Consider the following 15,822-nt stretch of genomic DNA (forward strand, 5'->3'; position numbering starts at 1 on the left):
ATGCCTCTATTGTATGTTTAGTTAGGTCAGTATTCAAAGTTTAGTATATTATGACAATGTAAATGCCATTTATAGCTACTCTATGTAGTATAGTATGATGACTATTCATTTCCTATATAACTTTTGTTTTCCCAAGAGTTAATAGTTGTCTTGGTTTTTCATTTGCTTAATTTTCTGTGAAATTATCATAATTCAACCTCATACTCTCCAAAAAATGATCTAAATCACCTCTTAGTATGTTCAGACCTATCAGCTATGTATCAATTTTATCTTGTTGAAGAAATGTCTTTCAGAGCCTTTGGGCCTGATCCAATAGGGATCTGTTGCTTTACTCCTGGGATTTTGCCGTATCATCATTCTGGGGATCCCCATTCCCTCCTGTGAGCTGAATTTCAGTTTCCTGTGTCCCAGGTCTTCCTTTATTTTTAGTGAACACCTTCATTTTGGTGGAGCATACCTTCCTGAAGCTTTCTGAGGAAGAAAAAATTTTTGAGATACCAAATGTCTGAAAATATCTTAATGACACCCTCCTACCTATTTATTAATTTGGCTCAGTAAATATTCTAGGGTGGAAATCATTTTCCCATAGAATTTGGAAGGCGTTGCTCCATTATCTTCTTTTTTTTTTTTTTTTATAAATTTATTTTATTTATTTATTTTTGGTTGCGTTGGGTCTTCACTGATGTGCGCGGGCTTTCTCTAGTTGCGGTGAGCGGAGGGGCTACTCTTTGTTGTGCGGCGCGGGCTTCTCATTGTGGTGGCTTCTCTTGTTGTGGAGCACCGGCTCTAGGCGCATGGGCTTCAATAGTTATGGCACATGGGCTCAGTAGTTGTGGCTCGTGGGCTCTAGAGCACAGGCTCAGTAGCTGTGGTGCACGGGCTTAGTTGCTCCGCGGCATGTGGGATCTTCCCGGACCAGGGCTTGAACCCGTGTCCCCTGCATTGGCAGGTGGATTCTTAACCACTGCGCCACCAGGGAAGCCCGCTCCATTATCTTCTGGTTTCCAGGGTTGCTCTTAAGAAGTCCAAAGTCTTTCTGATTCCTGGTCCTTTATATCTGTCTTGTTTATTTCTTTCTGTGGAATTTTCTTTTTGTCTTTATTTTTCTGAAACTTCACTTGATGTGCCTTGGTGTGAAATTATTTTTATACTTTGTCCCTGGTATTGACTGGGCCCTTTCAGTTTGGAAATTTATGTCTTTGAGTTCTGGAAATTGTACTGAATTTTTTCACTGATTTCTCCCCCTCTGTTTTCTCTGTTCCCTATTTCTGGAACTCTGATATTTGGCTATTGAGCATCCTGGACTGGTCTTTAATTCTCTTATCTTTTCTCTCTATTTCTTTCTTTTTATCTTTGTGGTCTACTTTCTGGGAGGTAAAACACACGCACACACACATACACACAAAACCTTTATCTTTTACCTACTGGTTGTTTAATATCTACCCTCATATTTTTAGTCTTTAAGAGATTTTTTGTTGTTCTTCTTCTAACAGTACTTCTATCTTTATAGCATCCTATCCTTGTTTCATGGGTGCAGTATCATCCTTTATCTCCCTAAGGCTATTAATGACTGTTCGCTTCCTCCATGGTTTTGGGGGTTTGGTTAGTTGTTTTGTTCACTCTCTTTTATGTTAGAGGTTTACTTCATATGTCCCATGACCCTTGATTGTCTAAAAAATCAAGTGGAAGCCGTGACCGATGTGAAGGGCTTATTCACTGAGGGCTTCCCTATAGGGTTATCTGGCTGGGTTGTTTCATTGTTGAACCCCAGTATCAGAATCTTTAGATCATTCCTTGTGGGATGGTCATGCTCTCCAGGGAAGCCTTCTCTCATTTATTGCCTGGAGAAAGAAGGTCTGGCTTCTGGCATTCTGGGAACTGGGTCGGGGAGAAGGCTGGGACTCTCAGCTTCAGAACTGGGCCCATGCCCTGCACTGTGCCTGGGGATAGACTTCCAGTCCTCTTTCAGGGAGGGAGGGATAGTTGGGGAGGGAGAGTACATGGATATCCAACTGTTTTCATAAACAGACTTCCAACGAATCTTCTTTTAAGCCCCACCTGTACCCCCACACAGTGTGCCTAATACCTCAATTCCTGAGCCTGTTCTATCATGTAAATTGGTGGCTTCTCAGCTTTTCTAGCTGCAGGTTTAGATTAAGGCTTTAAAGCTTTAGGATTAAGCTTTCTGGGGTCTGTGAATGACTACCTCTAATCCACCTGCTTTCCAGCCTCCAAAATTCTGCACTGTTTTCTCCTGTTCTCTTTGTCCTTATAGATTTACACTAAAAAAAAAAAAAAGGCAACTCTTTGCCATTTTAGTGACAGAGCCAAGTGAAAGAGGAAGCAAAGCTATATATGTGTTCTAGCGATCATTACCAAGAAATCTGTTTTTAAATTGAGCTATAAATTTCACATAATAGTCAAGCTTTTAAAATGGTACAATTCAGTGGTTTTTCCATATATCCACAAAGTTGTGCAACAATCACCACTATCTAATTCCAGAATATTTTCATCACCCTGAAAGGAAATCCCATACCCATTAGCAGTCATTCCGCATCCCCTTTTCCCCCCAGCCCCTGGCAACTGCTGATCTACTTTCTGTTTCTATGGCTTGCCTAGTCCAGACATTTCAAATAGATGGAATCATACAATATGTGGCCTTTTGTGTCTGGCTTATTTCACTTAGCATGATGTTTTCTTTTCTTTTTTTTTTAAAATAAATTTATTTATTTAATTTATTTATTATTTTTGGCTGCGTTGGGTCTTTGTTGCTGCGTGCGGGCCTTCTCTAGTTGCGGCGCATGGGCTTCTCACTGCACTGGCTTCTCTTGTTGCAGAGCATGGGCTTTAGGCGCGCGGGCTTCAGTAGTTGTGGCACGCAGGCTTCAGTAGTTGTGGCTCACGGGCTCTCAAGCGCAGGCTCGGTAGTTGCGGCGCACAGGCTTAGTTGCTCCGTGGCATGTGGGATCTTCCTGGACCAGGGCTCGAACCCGTGTCCCCTGCATTGGCAGGCGGATTCTTAACCACTGCGCCACCAGGGAAGCCCAGCATGATGTTTTCAAAGTTCATTTTGTGGCATGAATCAGTACTTCATTCCTTTTTTTAAAAATAACAGTTTTATTGTGATATTAATTCTTCTTTATGGCTAAATAATATTCCATTGTACGGATAAATCACATTTTGTTTACTCATTCATCAGTTGATGTATATTTGGGTTGTTTTCACTTTGAGGCTATTATGAATAACGGTGCTATGAACATTTGTGTATCCACACAAAAACTATGAAGTTTTTGTGTGGATACATGTTTTCATTTCTCCTGAGTAGATATCTAGGAGTGGAATTACTGGGTCATATGTAACTCTGTATTTAACTTTTTGGGAAATTGCCCAGTTGTTTTCCAAAGTAGCTGCACCAGTTTACATTCTTGCCAGCAATATATGAGTTCCAATTCCTTCACATCCTTGTCAACACTTATCTGTCTTTGTGATTATCGCCATTGTAGTGGATGTGAAGTGGTACTTCACCGTGGCCTCGATTTGCCTCCTAATGGCTAATGATGTGGAGCATCTTTTCATGTACTTATCGACCATAAATTTGTTAATTTATTAATGAAAATTTAAACACACACACAAAAGACATAAAGATTAATAAAACAAATATGGTCTACAAGCCACAGATAGTCAGAAATAAAACCATGCCAACACAGTTAAACCTCCCCTGGGTACCCTTTCCCAGTCCCTCCTCATTCCCTCCCTGTAGAGGTCCCTGCTTTCATGAATTTGAACGACACAATTTGAGCATCAGGAGGCAGAAGGGTAGAATGGTTAAAATCATGGGCTGCAATTCCTGGATGCACGATCCTGGGCAAACACGTAGCCTCTCAAAAGCCTCAGCGTCCCTATCTGTAAATGGAGATCATAAAATAAAACAGCCCTCAAAGGGTTACTGTAAAGATGAAATGAAACAAAGCAAGCAAAACGATTAGCACAGTGTCTGGCACAAAGGAGGGCTTGGTAAGTGGTGGCAAATATTAGTACCAGAGCCTTAGAACCATGGACTCAGGTTCATAAAATGCTTGAGTTAGAAGAAAGCAGAGGGAACAGTGAATCCAACTTTCCTCCTCCATTTTGAGATGACAGAACTGAGGACTGAGAGAAGGAGAGGAACTTGTCTAAGTTCACAAGGGGGGAACAGCCCCTTTCTGCACCCACTCATCTATAGGTGAGAGGGGAGACAAAGCATTTTCGGTATTTTTTGCTTCAAAGTGATTTCCTGTCTAGGGAGTGAACATTTGCCTGTTTCTCGAAACATCCAAAGAGCCTTATGAATCCACAGGTCTGCCCAGAAACAAGTGATGAGGGCCCTGGGCAGCCAGTGGAAGCATGCTGGCCTTTCCACCTGCCTGGGGGACCTCCCCCTACTCATCCTGCCCCGTTAAAGGCAGCTTTGCTCAAGTGGGGGGTATTTCCAGCTTTGTGGCTTTCACTTCCACCTCTACGAGGTGGGCGGAGTGCCCTCCTGTGGACGAATCAGATTCCTTCTCAGCCCCAATTTCAAGAGGTGAGCCAGGGCTCAGCGTCCCAGACACGCAGCAGGCAGCAGCAGCAGCAGCAGCAGGAGAGGGGAAGACCAGAGGCCAGAACCATGGAAGACCAACGTGACCTCATCTCCAACCATGAGCAGATGCCCATGCTGAGCCAGCGCCCCAGAGCCCAGGAGAGGTACGTGTGAACGGCAGGAGAGAGCACACAAGCCTTGGACCGCACAGAGTGCGCAGGTGCTACGGGAGGAGCAGTAGACCGGGAGCCAGAGGAGGCATGGACTCGGGCTCTGACCCCAGTGCTAACTGGGTGATTTTGAGCAAGTCTCCAGCCCGCTCTGGGCTTCAGTTCTCCCTCCTGTAAAATGAGGGAGCTCCTCTAGGACAGGGGTTTTAACTTTCTATGCATCATGTACTTCTCTTCTGAAAATCGGGAGAGCTCTGGACTCCTTCCCTAGAGCTTCACACAATATCAGGAGCTTCACAGAGTCCCCTGAAGCTGGGCCATGAGGCCTAGGTTAGAAATTTTGGACCAGATTTTGAAAATAGTATGGATCCTAGATGGAGAAGCAGCTCATCATAGAGGACTTCCCTCCTAGTTACCATAAATTGCTATATGTGTTTATATCAAGGGAATTACAGTTGCAGGTGTCTGTAGAGTAGATGGAGACATTTGCCATCACAGGAGGGGATGTTGGAGGGGGATCAAAAAAGGGGGAGGGGGGCTCTGGCTAAATTTCTAGAAGGGACTGTGGGTTGATGTGGGTGGTACCCTGCCTGTGCCCCTCTCCCTTGCAGCAAGGGGCCAGCACAGCCATCCAGAGAACCCCTTCCCAACTCCAAGATGGCCTCATCCATCTGTTCCCCTGAAAAGAAAGGGAGGTGGTTAGAATGCAGCTACCCTAATGCCCCTGCTCCCCCAAATAATTCGCAAATTACAGGGACTTACAATTGTGATGTCAGCTGTTGCCAGGCAGAAATGGGTTTGGGAGAGACTCTCAGAGATGTCATGAGGAACTGCATACTGTGGGACAGGTAACTAGATAGAGACCTTTAGAGACCATTTTCACATCCTGTGAAAATCCTGGGGAATCCCATGGCTAGGAGGGCCAACTCTTACGAGGGCTGGATTCTGGTCCAGGTTCTGCTACTGTCATGTGTGACTTGTATAAATCAGTGTTTCTCTCTGGGTCTCAGTAGTAGTAATAATAATAATAACTATGACAGGAGTTATGATAATAGTTCCTATTCACTGTATACCTGTCACCAATCTTCAGTCACTGTTAGTCATTACTATGATTAATTTTGTGCCAGACATATAACTAAATGCTAAACTCAGTCGTAATTCTCTTAGAAATCCTATGAGTTGGGTACTTTTATTATTCCCAGTTTTACATAAGAGAAAGTTGAGACATATCAGTAAGTGACTTACTTAAGTTATTACAGCTACTGAATATTGGAGCCAGAATTTGAACCCAGGACTAGTCTGATATCAAAGTTTGAGTTTATTCTACCATCTGACCTCCTTCTAGAGGCACGATTTGCAGGGAGGGGAGATGGGTCCCCCTCTGAGCTCAGGCCTCCCAGTGAGTTGCAGACCCAGCATGGGCTCAGTGAGCAGAAAGGGTGCCCCCTCGTCAAATCCTTGTCTAATTTTCCTTTTAGTTCAATTACTGCTTCTAAAAACTGTCCTGGCCTGTTTTGGACCCTTTTGTGAACACTTCTGCCTGGCAACATTTGTATCATGATTCCTGCTAGTTCTGGTTGGCTCCTGACTTTGGCCAATTATTATTACTAGTCAAGAAAGAGGCAGTAGAAAGGAGGAAGTGAAGAGAGGGGTGACAAGAATTGGCCTTTGTCTAGAACCAGGAGACAGGCAATCAAGATGCATAAAGAGGAAGGAAACCAGATGCTAAAGTTAACTATTAACTCCTTTGAGATTAGTGCTCAGTGTTACTTATGGGGTGCTAACTACATGCTAGGTATGGAGTCGAGAGTTTTCCCCCCGCTCTTATTTTATATAACAGCCCTTTGAGTAGAGTAGGTGTTCTTACCTCAAGTTACTCACTCAGAGAGGTTAAGTGACTTGCCCCTGGTCCCCGAGCTAAGGGAGTGGCAGAACCAGGCTTCCAATCCAGGTTACATGGTCTCGTCTTCATTATGACTCTATAGAGTCTCAGGCCTTGTGAGAAACTGAGCTTCAGAGAGCGGATGGTGGGAGGCAGAGCTGGGTCTAGACTGGGGGTGGGGCTGCTGAGGGGGTGAGACTGTAGAGCTTGAACTCAGGCAAGACCCAGACTTGGGTGGACTTTTCACCACTTCAGAGGCCAGGCCACCCCTGTTCCTTGGGAAGGGCAACAAGTAGGATTTGTTTTCCCCTCCTGTCTGTTTTTCTCCTTTTCTCCACACAGGCTTTTTACTTTCTCCTTTCAGAATAATAATCCCTTGGGCTGGGCCTTGGCCCAGAAATCACAGAGGACTGACAAGCAGAGAGCCAGTGAGAATGAGCCATGTCTGTGATGTCATGAGTTACTAGGCAGCAGGGTGTTCCTGGAGGTTCCTAAACTAACCTTGCTGATTGCTGGAGTAAGCAGGGTGCAGTCTCGTCCTCAATTTCCAGTGGGGTCCTAGTAATTCTATCCCTGGGGTAGGTGGGAAAAAACAAACCGGTCAGGAACTCTCAGGGGCCTGGGGTGGGATTCTTACTTCCCCGGCACGTAATATGTACATGTGCCCTCAAAACTGTATCCAAGGCCAATAGCTCTAAGGGCTGGCCGAGGTCCAGCCACCCCTCCCTGTGCAGCCAGCCAGTCCAGAGAGCGTGAGATGTTCTCCCAGGTCAAACAGTCTCAGGCACCAAACTCCTGCTGAGATACGCCCCGCCCTGCTCCCTAACCCCCATCCCCGGTAGATATTACCATTCAGAATACTTTTGTGGTCACAGACAGATCTTACTTCAGATGATGACCACCAAATTCTAGAATTGCTGAGGTGAGAGGTACCCATGAAACAGGCCCAGAGAATGGCAGAGATGTGCTCAGAGGCACAGGGAGTGTCTTGGGCAGAGGATGTGCTCCCACAGGGGGGTGGTCCCTGGCCCTTTTCCAGCCGGACATTGTCTGATGCACCCAACCCACTCCTAAAAATGGCAAGGCCTCACTTCTCTTTTTCAGGTGGGCTGCATGCTCTGCTGTCCAGGCCCTACTTCCTTCCTTCGTCTCTGATTTCACTGCAGGGGTTGGGTGCATAGTGGGTGCTGCCTGGAGGGCAGCCCTGATCCTCAGGAGATCCTCTGGTAGAGGGAACTTGGGGAGACCCTCCACCTCAACCCCTCATTGCACAGGTGGGACCAAGGCCCGGAGAAGACAAGGCACTTGTCCCCGGTTCTTCCCCATGCAGCCTAGGCCCAGGGGCAGCTCCAGGATTTCCACCTGGGAGGGCTATAGGGGCAGCACTGATTGGAGGTAGGGGGTCAGGGGAACGTCTTCAAGCTGCAGGTTCATAGGCACTTGTTTGTGTTTAAAGTGTGTGTTTGTTAGGGGTAGCTGAGGGCTGAGGGCTGGAAATGGGGGGCACACTCCCCACTCCCTGCTAGTCCTCGGGGCAGCCGCCTCCGCGGACCCTCTTCCGACCTATCTCCCCCGCCCCCAACAGCAAGTGCAGCCGTGGAGCCCTGTACACAGGCTTTTCCGTCCTGGTGGCTTTGCTCCTGGCCGGCCAGGCCACCACCGCCTACTTCCTGTACCAGCAGCAGGGCCGCCTGGACAAGCTGACAGTCACCTCGCGGAACCTGCAGCTGGAGAACATGCGCATGAAGCTTCCCAAACGTGCGTGCCCCACCTCTATCCCCACAGCCCTCACGCCCCCCCCATCCATCACCTCAGAAGACCCCCCATTCCTGCACCCAGCTGCGCCCGCCGTCCCTTCCCTCCGGTCTGGAATTCCAGTCCCTCCTCTGGGTCTGAGATCTCGGTCCCCGGACCTGAGTGCCCTCTTCCCTGGGGCCACGCTCATGCTGTACCTTCTGCCCCATAGCCGCCAAGCCTCTGAGCAAGATGCGGGTCGCCACCCCGATGCTGATGCAGGCGCTGCCCATGGAAGGCCCGGAGGTAAGGCCAGCCCCAGGGCGGCGGAAGAGGGAAGCGTTACCTAGCCTGGATGGAGGGCAGGTGCCAAGGGACAGGGGAGGACAGCTGGCCCGGGAAAAGTAGAGCTGGAGAGGGGGTCCTGACTGCTGGGGAGGAGGAGGAACTCCAGAGGCGGGGGAGGAAGGAGCCTCTTGGGGCGCTCCCTGGGAAGAGGGCTCAGTCCCCCACAACTTACAAAATACTTCTCATTTCCCAGAGCGTCTCACAGTGCCTCCTATTCTCAAAGCCCTTGATATCATATGTGGATAATGCTTCTGTTCACAAAACGATCTCCTGTCCACAAAGCCTTGGGCAGGAAGGCTTATGCAGAGTTGACGAACAGGCTACTGAGGCAGGAAGGTAGTGACTTGCCCGAGCTCTCACATTTGGAGGTGGCAGAGATGGGCCTGTTGAACATCTGGGAATCCAAACTCTCACCCAGACCCCAGCTGCTGGCTCTGCTCTAGGGCCCCTCCTCCATGGGCCAGTGCTGGGAAACACCCTATTCCTTCCTTCCACAGCCCATGCAGAACGCCACCAAGTATGGCAACATGACACAGGACCATGTGATGCAGCTGCTCCTGGTGAGTGGAACCCAGCCAGGCATCCCTGACCTCCTGCCCCATCCCCATAAGCCCCCAGTGTGGCTATGCTTCAAGACCTGCACCATGCCTGGCTCACAGCAGACATTCAATATGGGATCACCAGATTAGTGAAGGAAGACAAGTGTGGCCCTTAAACGTTATATGAAGTCCAGACCCGCCATTCCCCGTTTTGTGTTTGGGATGGAGAAACCAAAGCCCAAAGTCTGGAAGTGACTTGCTGAAGATGCCTGTTTTTTCCTTCCCAAATTTTTGCTGCATGTCTACTCAGTGCCAGGCACTGTGCAAGGCTCTGGACCCACAATCAGGAGCAATCAGATCCAGCTCCTAGTCCCATGGAGATCTCAGGCTAGCATGGGAGACAGACAAGTGACCAGGTGATGAGGGATGTGCAGGGAGCTTTGTGAGGAAAGTGGCCGAGGACCCAACCTATCTGGGTGGTTGGGATGAGGTCAAGGAAGTCCTCCTGAAGGAGGTGAGACCCAAAAGATTAATAGGAGCCTGCAAGGAGTAGAAGACTGAGGGTTATTGGTAGAACTGGGCCTGGAACTGGGTCTCCTGACTCCTAGCCCTGGGGTCTTGTAGCTGTGTAGCCGGATTACCTAGACCACCTTCCCTCCCCACTAGCTCCAACATGCTGAGGTCTGGGGTCCAGCCCTCAGAACGGAAGACCAGGGGAACATGGGCTGCACATTAAACCCTGCCTGCCAGGAAGCTTTTTAACCTTCCTTCCTGCCTTGCTACCCTGCAGAAGGCTGACCCCCTGAAGGTGTACCCGCAGCTGAAGGGGAGCTTCCCAGAAAACCTGAAACACCTTAAGGACACCATGGATGGCATGGACTGGAAGGTCAGCAGCTTCCCTGCCCTGGTGCCCTCCCTCTCCCGACATCTAGAGCAGCCCTGGGAAGAGGCGGGGTGAGCAGGGAAGCCTCCCTCTCCCGACATCTAGAGCAGCCCTGGGAAGAGGTGGGGTGAGCAGGGAAGCCATTCTCAGGGAGCTGGAGGCAGCTTACCAGCACCTAGAAAACCCCAGCCATGCAGGAGTGCTTGGAGTTGAGGAACCACCTCGACCAAGCCCTGTGGGGTCTCTAAGGAGGAACCAGGCTCCCGCTGGCCCTCCATGTCTCTGTCCCCAGGGACGAAGTCAGGCTGGGTTGGAGAGGGCTACTGAGCCTGACTCTTTGCCTTTATCCCCATTAGCTCTTTGAGAACTGGATGCATCAGTGGCTCTTGTTTGAAATGAGCAAGATCTCAGTGGAGGAGAAGCCCTTTGAAGTTCCACCAAAAGGTAGAGGGAATGGGAGCCTTGGGGAGGCAGGGTTTCTGGGAGCTCCCTCTGGGGTAGGGCCTTGGGCACTTCCTGATCCATGCACAGGACTCTCCCAGCCTCTCAGCTCTCACTCCTGTCTCTCCTGCCTGCTCTTCTGGGCTCGGCTGCCCCCAGTCCCCCATCCTGTCTGGGGTACAGAGTCCTCCCTTCAGGAGGTGACCCTCCTTGTGGAGGATGGTACTGCACAAGGGGGCCTGGAGCAAAAACCACCCAAAACATCCCAGGAGTCATGGCAATGACCTTCTCCACCCAGCACTGCGCCCTGCAGGTTCCCGTGAGAGGGCTGGGCTCATGAGTCTCACCCTTCAAAGGGACCTCTCCCAGGTCACACAGCCAGCAGGTACTAGATAAGAGGGCCTTGGGGTTTTTCCATCTCATGGACAATGTATACCAGGGTTATCAGCCCTAAAGCCTTTACGGGTCCTGTGTTCTCATCCTGGTGCTAATTTACTGTGTGACTTTGGGCAAGTCTCTTCCCTCTGGGCTTCAGTTTCAGAAGTGGAAGATCAACGGTCCACCCCTCTCTGGGCCTCGGATTCTCCATCATAGAGTCATAGAGGGCACATTGGATGCTATCTCGACCAACTCCCAGCTAATGTCTGAATCCCCTCTATAACATCCCCATCACATAGTAACCCCCACTTCTACTTGGATACCCCCAGTAATGCAAGCTCAGACTTACCAAGGTGTCCATTGCTTTTCTCTAGAAGTCAGAATCAGAGGTGCAATTCTAAACTTTAATAGGCATTGAGTGTTAGAAAAAATCATGTTCTGGGATGAATTAGCCACACAGCCATTCACTTCCTCTTTGATCCTGGACCTTGTTGGTTCAGGCCTCAGTTTCTCCATCTGTGCAATGGGTAGAGCAAGTACAGCCACTTGGACAGAAGGCATTAGGCCCACAGCAGTGGTATGTGGATCTCTGGTTCTGCTGAGACCCTGGCCCAGAGCTCGCTCACTCACTGTGTTCACCGTGCCTGTCGCTTCAGTACTGACCAAGTGCCAGAAAGAGGTCAGCCGCATCCCTGACATCCACCCGGGCACGTTCAGGCCCAAGTGCGACGAGAACGGCAACTATATGCCGCTCCAATGCTATGGGAGCATCGGCTACTGCTGGTGTGTCTTCCCCAACGGCACCGAGGTCCCCCACACCAGGAGCCGTGGGCACCATAACTGCAGCGGTAAGCAGTGGCCGCTGTGCCAGGAGCAGGAAGGACCAGGAAGGCTGAGGGGCAGGAGGTCCCTCCTGGCGCACATGGGGCCAGGACACTCGAGGTGACAACTCCTGGGGGGCAGCCACTCAGCCATGCATCCACCCACCTGTGCATTCCTTATCTGTTTGTGCATTTATTATTTCTCTCCTTTGCCCACACTCATCTACTTACTCATTTATCCTTCAGTCCTTCCACTTTACCCCTCCATGCATGCATCCAGGAGTCTCCAGATCCACCCATCTGATTTCATCACCCCCCTCCTTGGCCTTGCTCATTCAATTCCCCAGCCGCACTTCATTGCCGCTTGCAGCCATCCAACAAGCATCCTTCCATTCATGTCTGTTCTACCAAGCACCAGGCTCGTGGCGAGGTTGGGAAGAACTAGCCCGCCCAGGCCCCTTGTCAACGGGTGCGGTAGGCCGGGCTGCAACTAACAAGTGGAACTGTGCTCCTTTGCAGACCCACTGGAAATGGAGGATCTGTCGTCTGGGCTGGGCGTGTCCAAGCAGGATCTTGGTCAGGGTAAGGGCCCCTGCAGGGGATCTGGTCCCTAGCAGCTTATCCCCCGAGGGGCCTACTCGCTTGTGGGTAGATGACCCTGGGCCATTCTCCAAGATCTATTTCACAGATGAGGACCAACGTTGGGGGTTTCAGGGGCTATGACGGTCAGTACTTGTACCCAAGCAGGAGGCAGTGGAGGGTAAAGAGTCCTCGACAGCTCTGAGGCCACAAGATGCTGGGAAGGGGCAGCAACAACAGGTGACTCCAACCCTAACCTGCTGTGTCTCTCTCCGCAGTCATCCTGTGAGCACAGCAGACGCAGACGCCAGCACTCAGCCAGCCCTGCATGGCCACAGTTTCCCTGGCCCCCTACCCTAGCCCCTCTCCTTCCTTTGCACACCCCTCCCCTTGCCGTCTCCCACCCTGCACCTCATTCTATGAGACTCTGAAGCCTGGCTCTCCATCATCCTTGGACACATCAAATCATCAGAACGGCATAGATTAACAATGCAGAAGGGCCCTGCTGCTCAAAACCCCATCTACTAGCAGGGACACAAGGCCCAGGGAGATGGACCATGAACCAGGCCGACCCCCACTTCTGACACCACATGGTGCTCCAAGATCTAGGCCCATGGAAGAGGTGGGCAGGTGTAGGGAGAAGGGACGGCACTGACCCAAGCCCCAGGACGGACACCTCTGCTGTCCCCTCCCCCACTGGCCTCGGCCTTCCAGCCCGTTTAACTGGGGGGGAGGAGCCACCCTTTCCCTCTCCCCAGCATCACCCACCCAGGAAGAACCAGCCTCTCCACCCACAGCCCCTCCTTTCTACCAACCCCCAGTTCCGTCTGCGCAGCCAAGCTTGTCATCGGCCCTCAGGGCCATGGCGCCTGTGAGAATAAAAGGTAGTGAGTAGAACACTCCCAGTTCCCGGCTGCTCTGTTGGGTCCAGTTCGTTTCCCCGAAGGGGGTGAACTGCAGACCTTGCATCCTGTGGTCTAGGTGGGAGGATGCCTGTGGGGCGGGGCCGGGCCGTGGGGAGCGGGGCTGCAGTCTTTGGACGCAGACACGCTTGGTCTCCATGTTCCACACACGGGAATATATTCTCTACTTCCAAGAAGAAACAGGCTCTTGCCCACAGTCCTTTAAGCGCAAGCTCCTCTGGGTCCGGCTTCTCACGTCCCCATTTTCTTTTCTATACTGAGAACAGTACAAGTGTGATGACAGATGGCAACAACATGGGCCCTCGTGTCGGGATCACCAGGGAGTGGCGGCTGTGGAAGTGGGGGCCTCTGTCCTAGTTAAGGGGTGGCCGCTGCGGTGCCCCAGCCGCTCATTGCCAGGAGGAGCAGAGGCCCCTGTGGTCAGATTTCTGGACTTTTCAAGAGGAGCCCCAAATGAAGAAGTTCACTGAAATCTCCATTTCTAAGTGTGAAGACTTGCTGTGGGTCAAAGAAGCCCAATAGGACACTGCTCTGCGGCCTCTGTTCTAGATCAACACACTTAGGGGGAGAGAGGCTCCCTGGGGGAGGGCCTGGCCCAGGAGCCCCAAGTTAGGGTAAATCTGGATGCCACCCTGGCTCTCCCAGACCTCCCCAGCCCAGTGCTGTGTCTGCACGGCCTCTTGCTGCCTCTAGCAGAAGGCTAAAAGCCTTGGAGCGGACTCCATGACCCTGGGTGCTCCACACTACTCTGGGCTCAGGGAGGTGGACCTCTGCACCACTGGCCATCACAAAGTCCTGCGGACGTCACCCTGACACATCTTTCAGGTTCCTGCACTTCTTGCCTTCATCATCGCAGAACCTCTGTTACCTAGACACGTGAACAACTCAGTCCTAACTGGGCTTCCTGCTCCTCCTGTCCCTGCCAGCTACTCTCCACCAAGTACCTCAACGGAGCGTGCCTGCAGCTTGCCCTAACTTCAAAAGGTGACTTGGAAGACCCCCTTCCATTTCTTGCTTCTGGGTATCTGCCTGACCTACCTACCCCAGCAACCAGCCATGACCATGCCTGAGCTCCCCCTTACCTTAGATGCCACCTCCTCCAGGAAGCCTTCCCCACCCCAATTCAACACCAGGGCCTTTTGCTGAGTCTCCTTCTCTGGCAAACAGTGTGTCACTCACCACGGTATCCCAGAGCCTTGATACACGGTCAAGAATAAATCCTGAGCGATGGTTTGTTCATCTCCAAGTGTCAGCCAGACTCTCCCTTCCAAGAATCAATCAATTGCAAAACGTTTGCCCCAGATGCAATGGGAACTTGCACCTTTCCTTCAAGTCTTTTATTTTCTGAGTTATTACAAAAAACACACAAACAAAATGGGAGAAAACTGACAAAAAGAGGACAAAGCCTCAGCATAGCTGGAGACCAGGGGCATGGAAGGAGTCACAGGCTGAGCCTCACTGGGTCTGCAGGGCAGAGGTGGAAAGTCCCGAGACCTCTGGGCATATTGGGACTGAGAAGGGAGGGGCAGGTCACTTAAAAAATATATATATATATTGTACATGTCCATACGAGGCATCCTTTGTCGGCACAGAAGTCAGGCCAGGGTCAGTGAGTGGAGGTCACGGGAGCTGGGCGGGGTTCCTCCTCCTGGGACCAGCCTCTCTGCAGGGCTCACTGGCTTGGCCAGCATGTACACCGCAGCTGGCCATCATCTTCTGGGGAAGGAGGGGAAGTTAAAAATTCAATTCCAACCCTTGGTGGGCAGAGGGAAGAGGCATGGGGCTGGCCACCGCTTGGCTAAGAAATCCCTGGGAGAAGGAAACGTCAGACTTCCTGACCTTTTTCTCCACCAAGGAGAACAAACTCAAAATCTGGCATCTCCTATGCAGGGAGGGGCATTAACTAACCACAGTGGATACTTGTCAGTGCTGACCATGTCCCAGGAACTGGGCTGAGTGCTTTAGAGCTTAATTAACTGCACTGAATCCTCACTACCAGCCCAGGCCTGTATTACCCCCCATTTACAGCAGGCTGGGGCCGGCTCAGCCAGGCGGATCACTTAACCACTTCACCACTACCTGGGAAGCACACAGCCATCAGAATGGCTTGTTTTGAGCAAATCATCTTCCTTCCCATGCGGAAATGCCTTCGAATTACAAAATCATAAGGAAAAGGAACTGGCAGTGGCAAGGGGGAGCCTGAGCTGTCCCCGACCTCAAGCCTTATCCTCATGTACAGAGGCACCAGCCCAGTGCCCACCTCCCACTGCACACTCAGTGTTGGTCACTGCCAGGACTGTCCCGGACACTTCTGATTCTACAGCTCTGGTTCCCGGCATCACCCACTGACCCTGAGGAATGCAACCTCTTTCTCCAAACCCCCTTCCCCTCAGGGCCTACCCACGAAGCCCAGTCTCCCCGGAACCACAGTGAATGCTGGGCCTGCCCTCCCACCCTCCCCGGGGAGCAGATGGTCAGCAGGGGTTCCCGGGTCAGGAAGTGCACCTGCCGCCTGGTGTCCCTCAGACAGTCTGCTCTGCCATCTTCTTCTGTGAAGAGAGAAGTA

The 15,822-nt window shown here is 50.9% G+C and overlaps 2 protein-coding genes across 7 annotated transcripts in view; one reads left to right on the forward strand and one right to left on the reverse strand.

Annotated features, from left to right (window-relative positions):
• Window positions 1-4,464: 4,464 nt before the first annotated feature.
• Window positions 4,465-13,232, forward strand: CD74 (CD74 molecule). 2 transcript variants are annotated; one of them, XM_082454025.1, is made up of 9 exons: window positions 4,465-4,722; window positions 8,196-8,368; window positions 8,577-8,650; window positions 9,190-9,252; window positions 10,022-10,117; window positions 10,471-10,558; window positions 11,590-11,781; window positions 12,274-12,336; window positions 12,612-13,232. In XM_082454025.1, the coding sequence occupies exons 1-9, from the start codon at window positions 4,646-4,648 to the stop codon at window positions 12,620-12,622; spliced, it is 837 nt and encodes a 278-aa protein (XP_082310151.1). In that variant the 5' UTR covers window positions 4,465-4,645; the 3' UTR covers window positions 12,623-13,232. The 2 variants fall into 2 exon arrangements, with proteins under 2 accessions (XP_082310151.1, XP_082310152.1); XM_082454026.1 differs by lacking the exon at window positions 11,590-11,781 and having other exon boundaries at window positions 4,473-4,722.
• Window positions 13,233-14,578: 1,346 nt separating this feature from the next.
• Window positions 14,579-15,822, reverse strand: part of TCOF1 (treacle ribosome biogenesis factor 1) — a 38,558-nt gene continuing 37,314 nt past the window's right edge. For 4 of the 5 annotated variants that reach the window (XM_082454023.1, XM_082454022.1, XM_082454021.1 and 1 more), the window contains 2 exons: window positions 15,762-15,805; window positions 14,579-14,972 (listed from right to left, as the gene is read on the reverse strand). In XM_082454023.1, the coding sequence (XP_082310149.1) occupies window positions 15,779-15,805 (27 nt within the window). In that variant the 3' untranslated portion in view covers window positions 14,579-14,972; window positions 15,762-15,778. The remainder of the gene's footprint in view (window positions 14,973-15,761; window positions 15,806-15,822) is intronic. The other variant, XM_082454020.1, reaches the window with a different exon arrangement.

Source organism: Balaenoptera physalus, assembly GCF_965194825.1.
Source record: "Balaenoptera physalus genome assembly, chromosome: 3".
Taxonomy (NCBI): domain Eukaryota; kingdom Metazoa; phylum Chordata; class Mammalia; order Artiodactyla; family Balaenopteridae; genus Balaenoptera; species Balaenoptera physalus.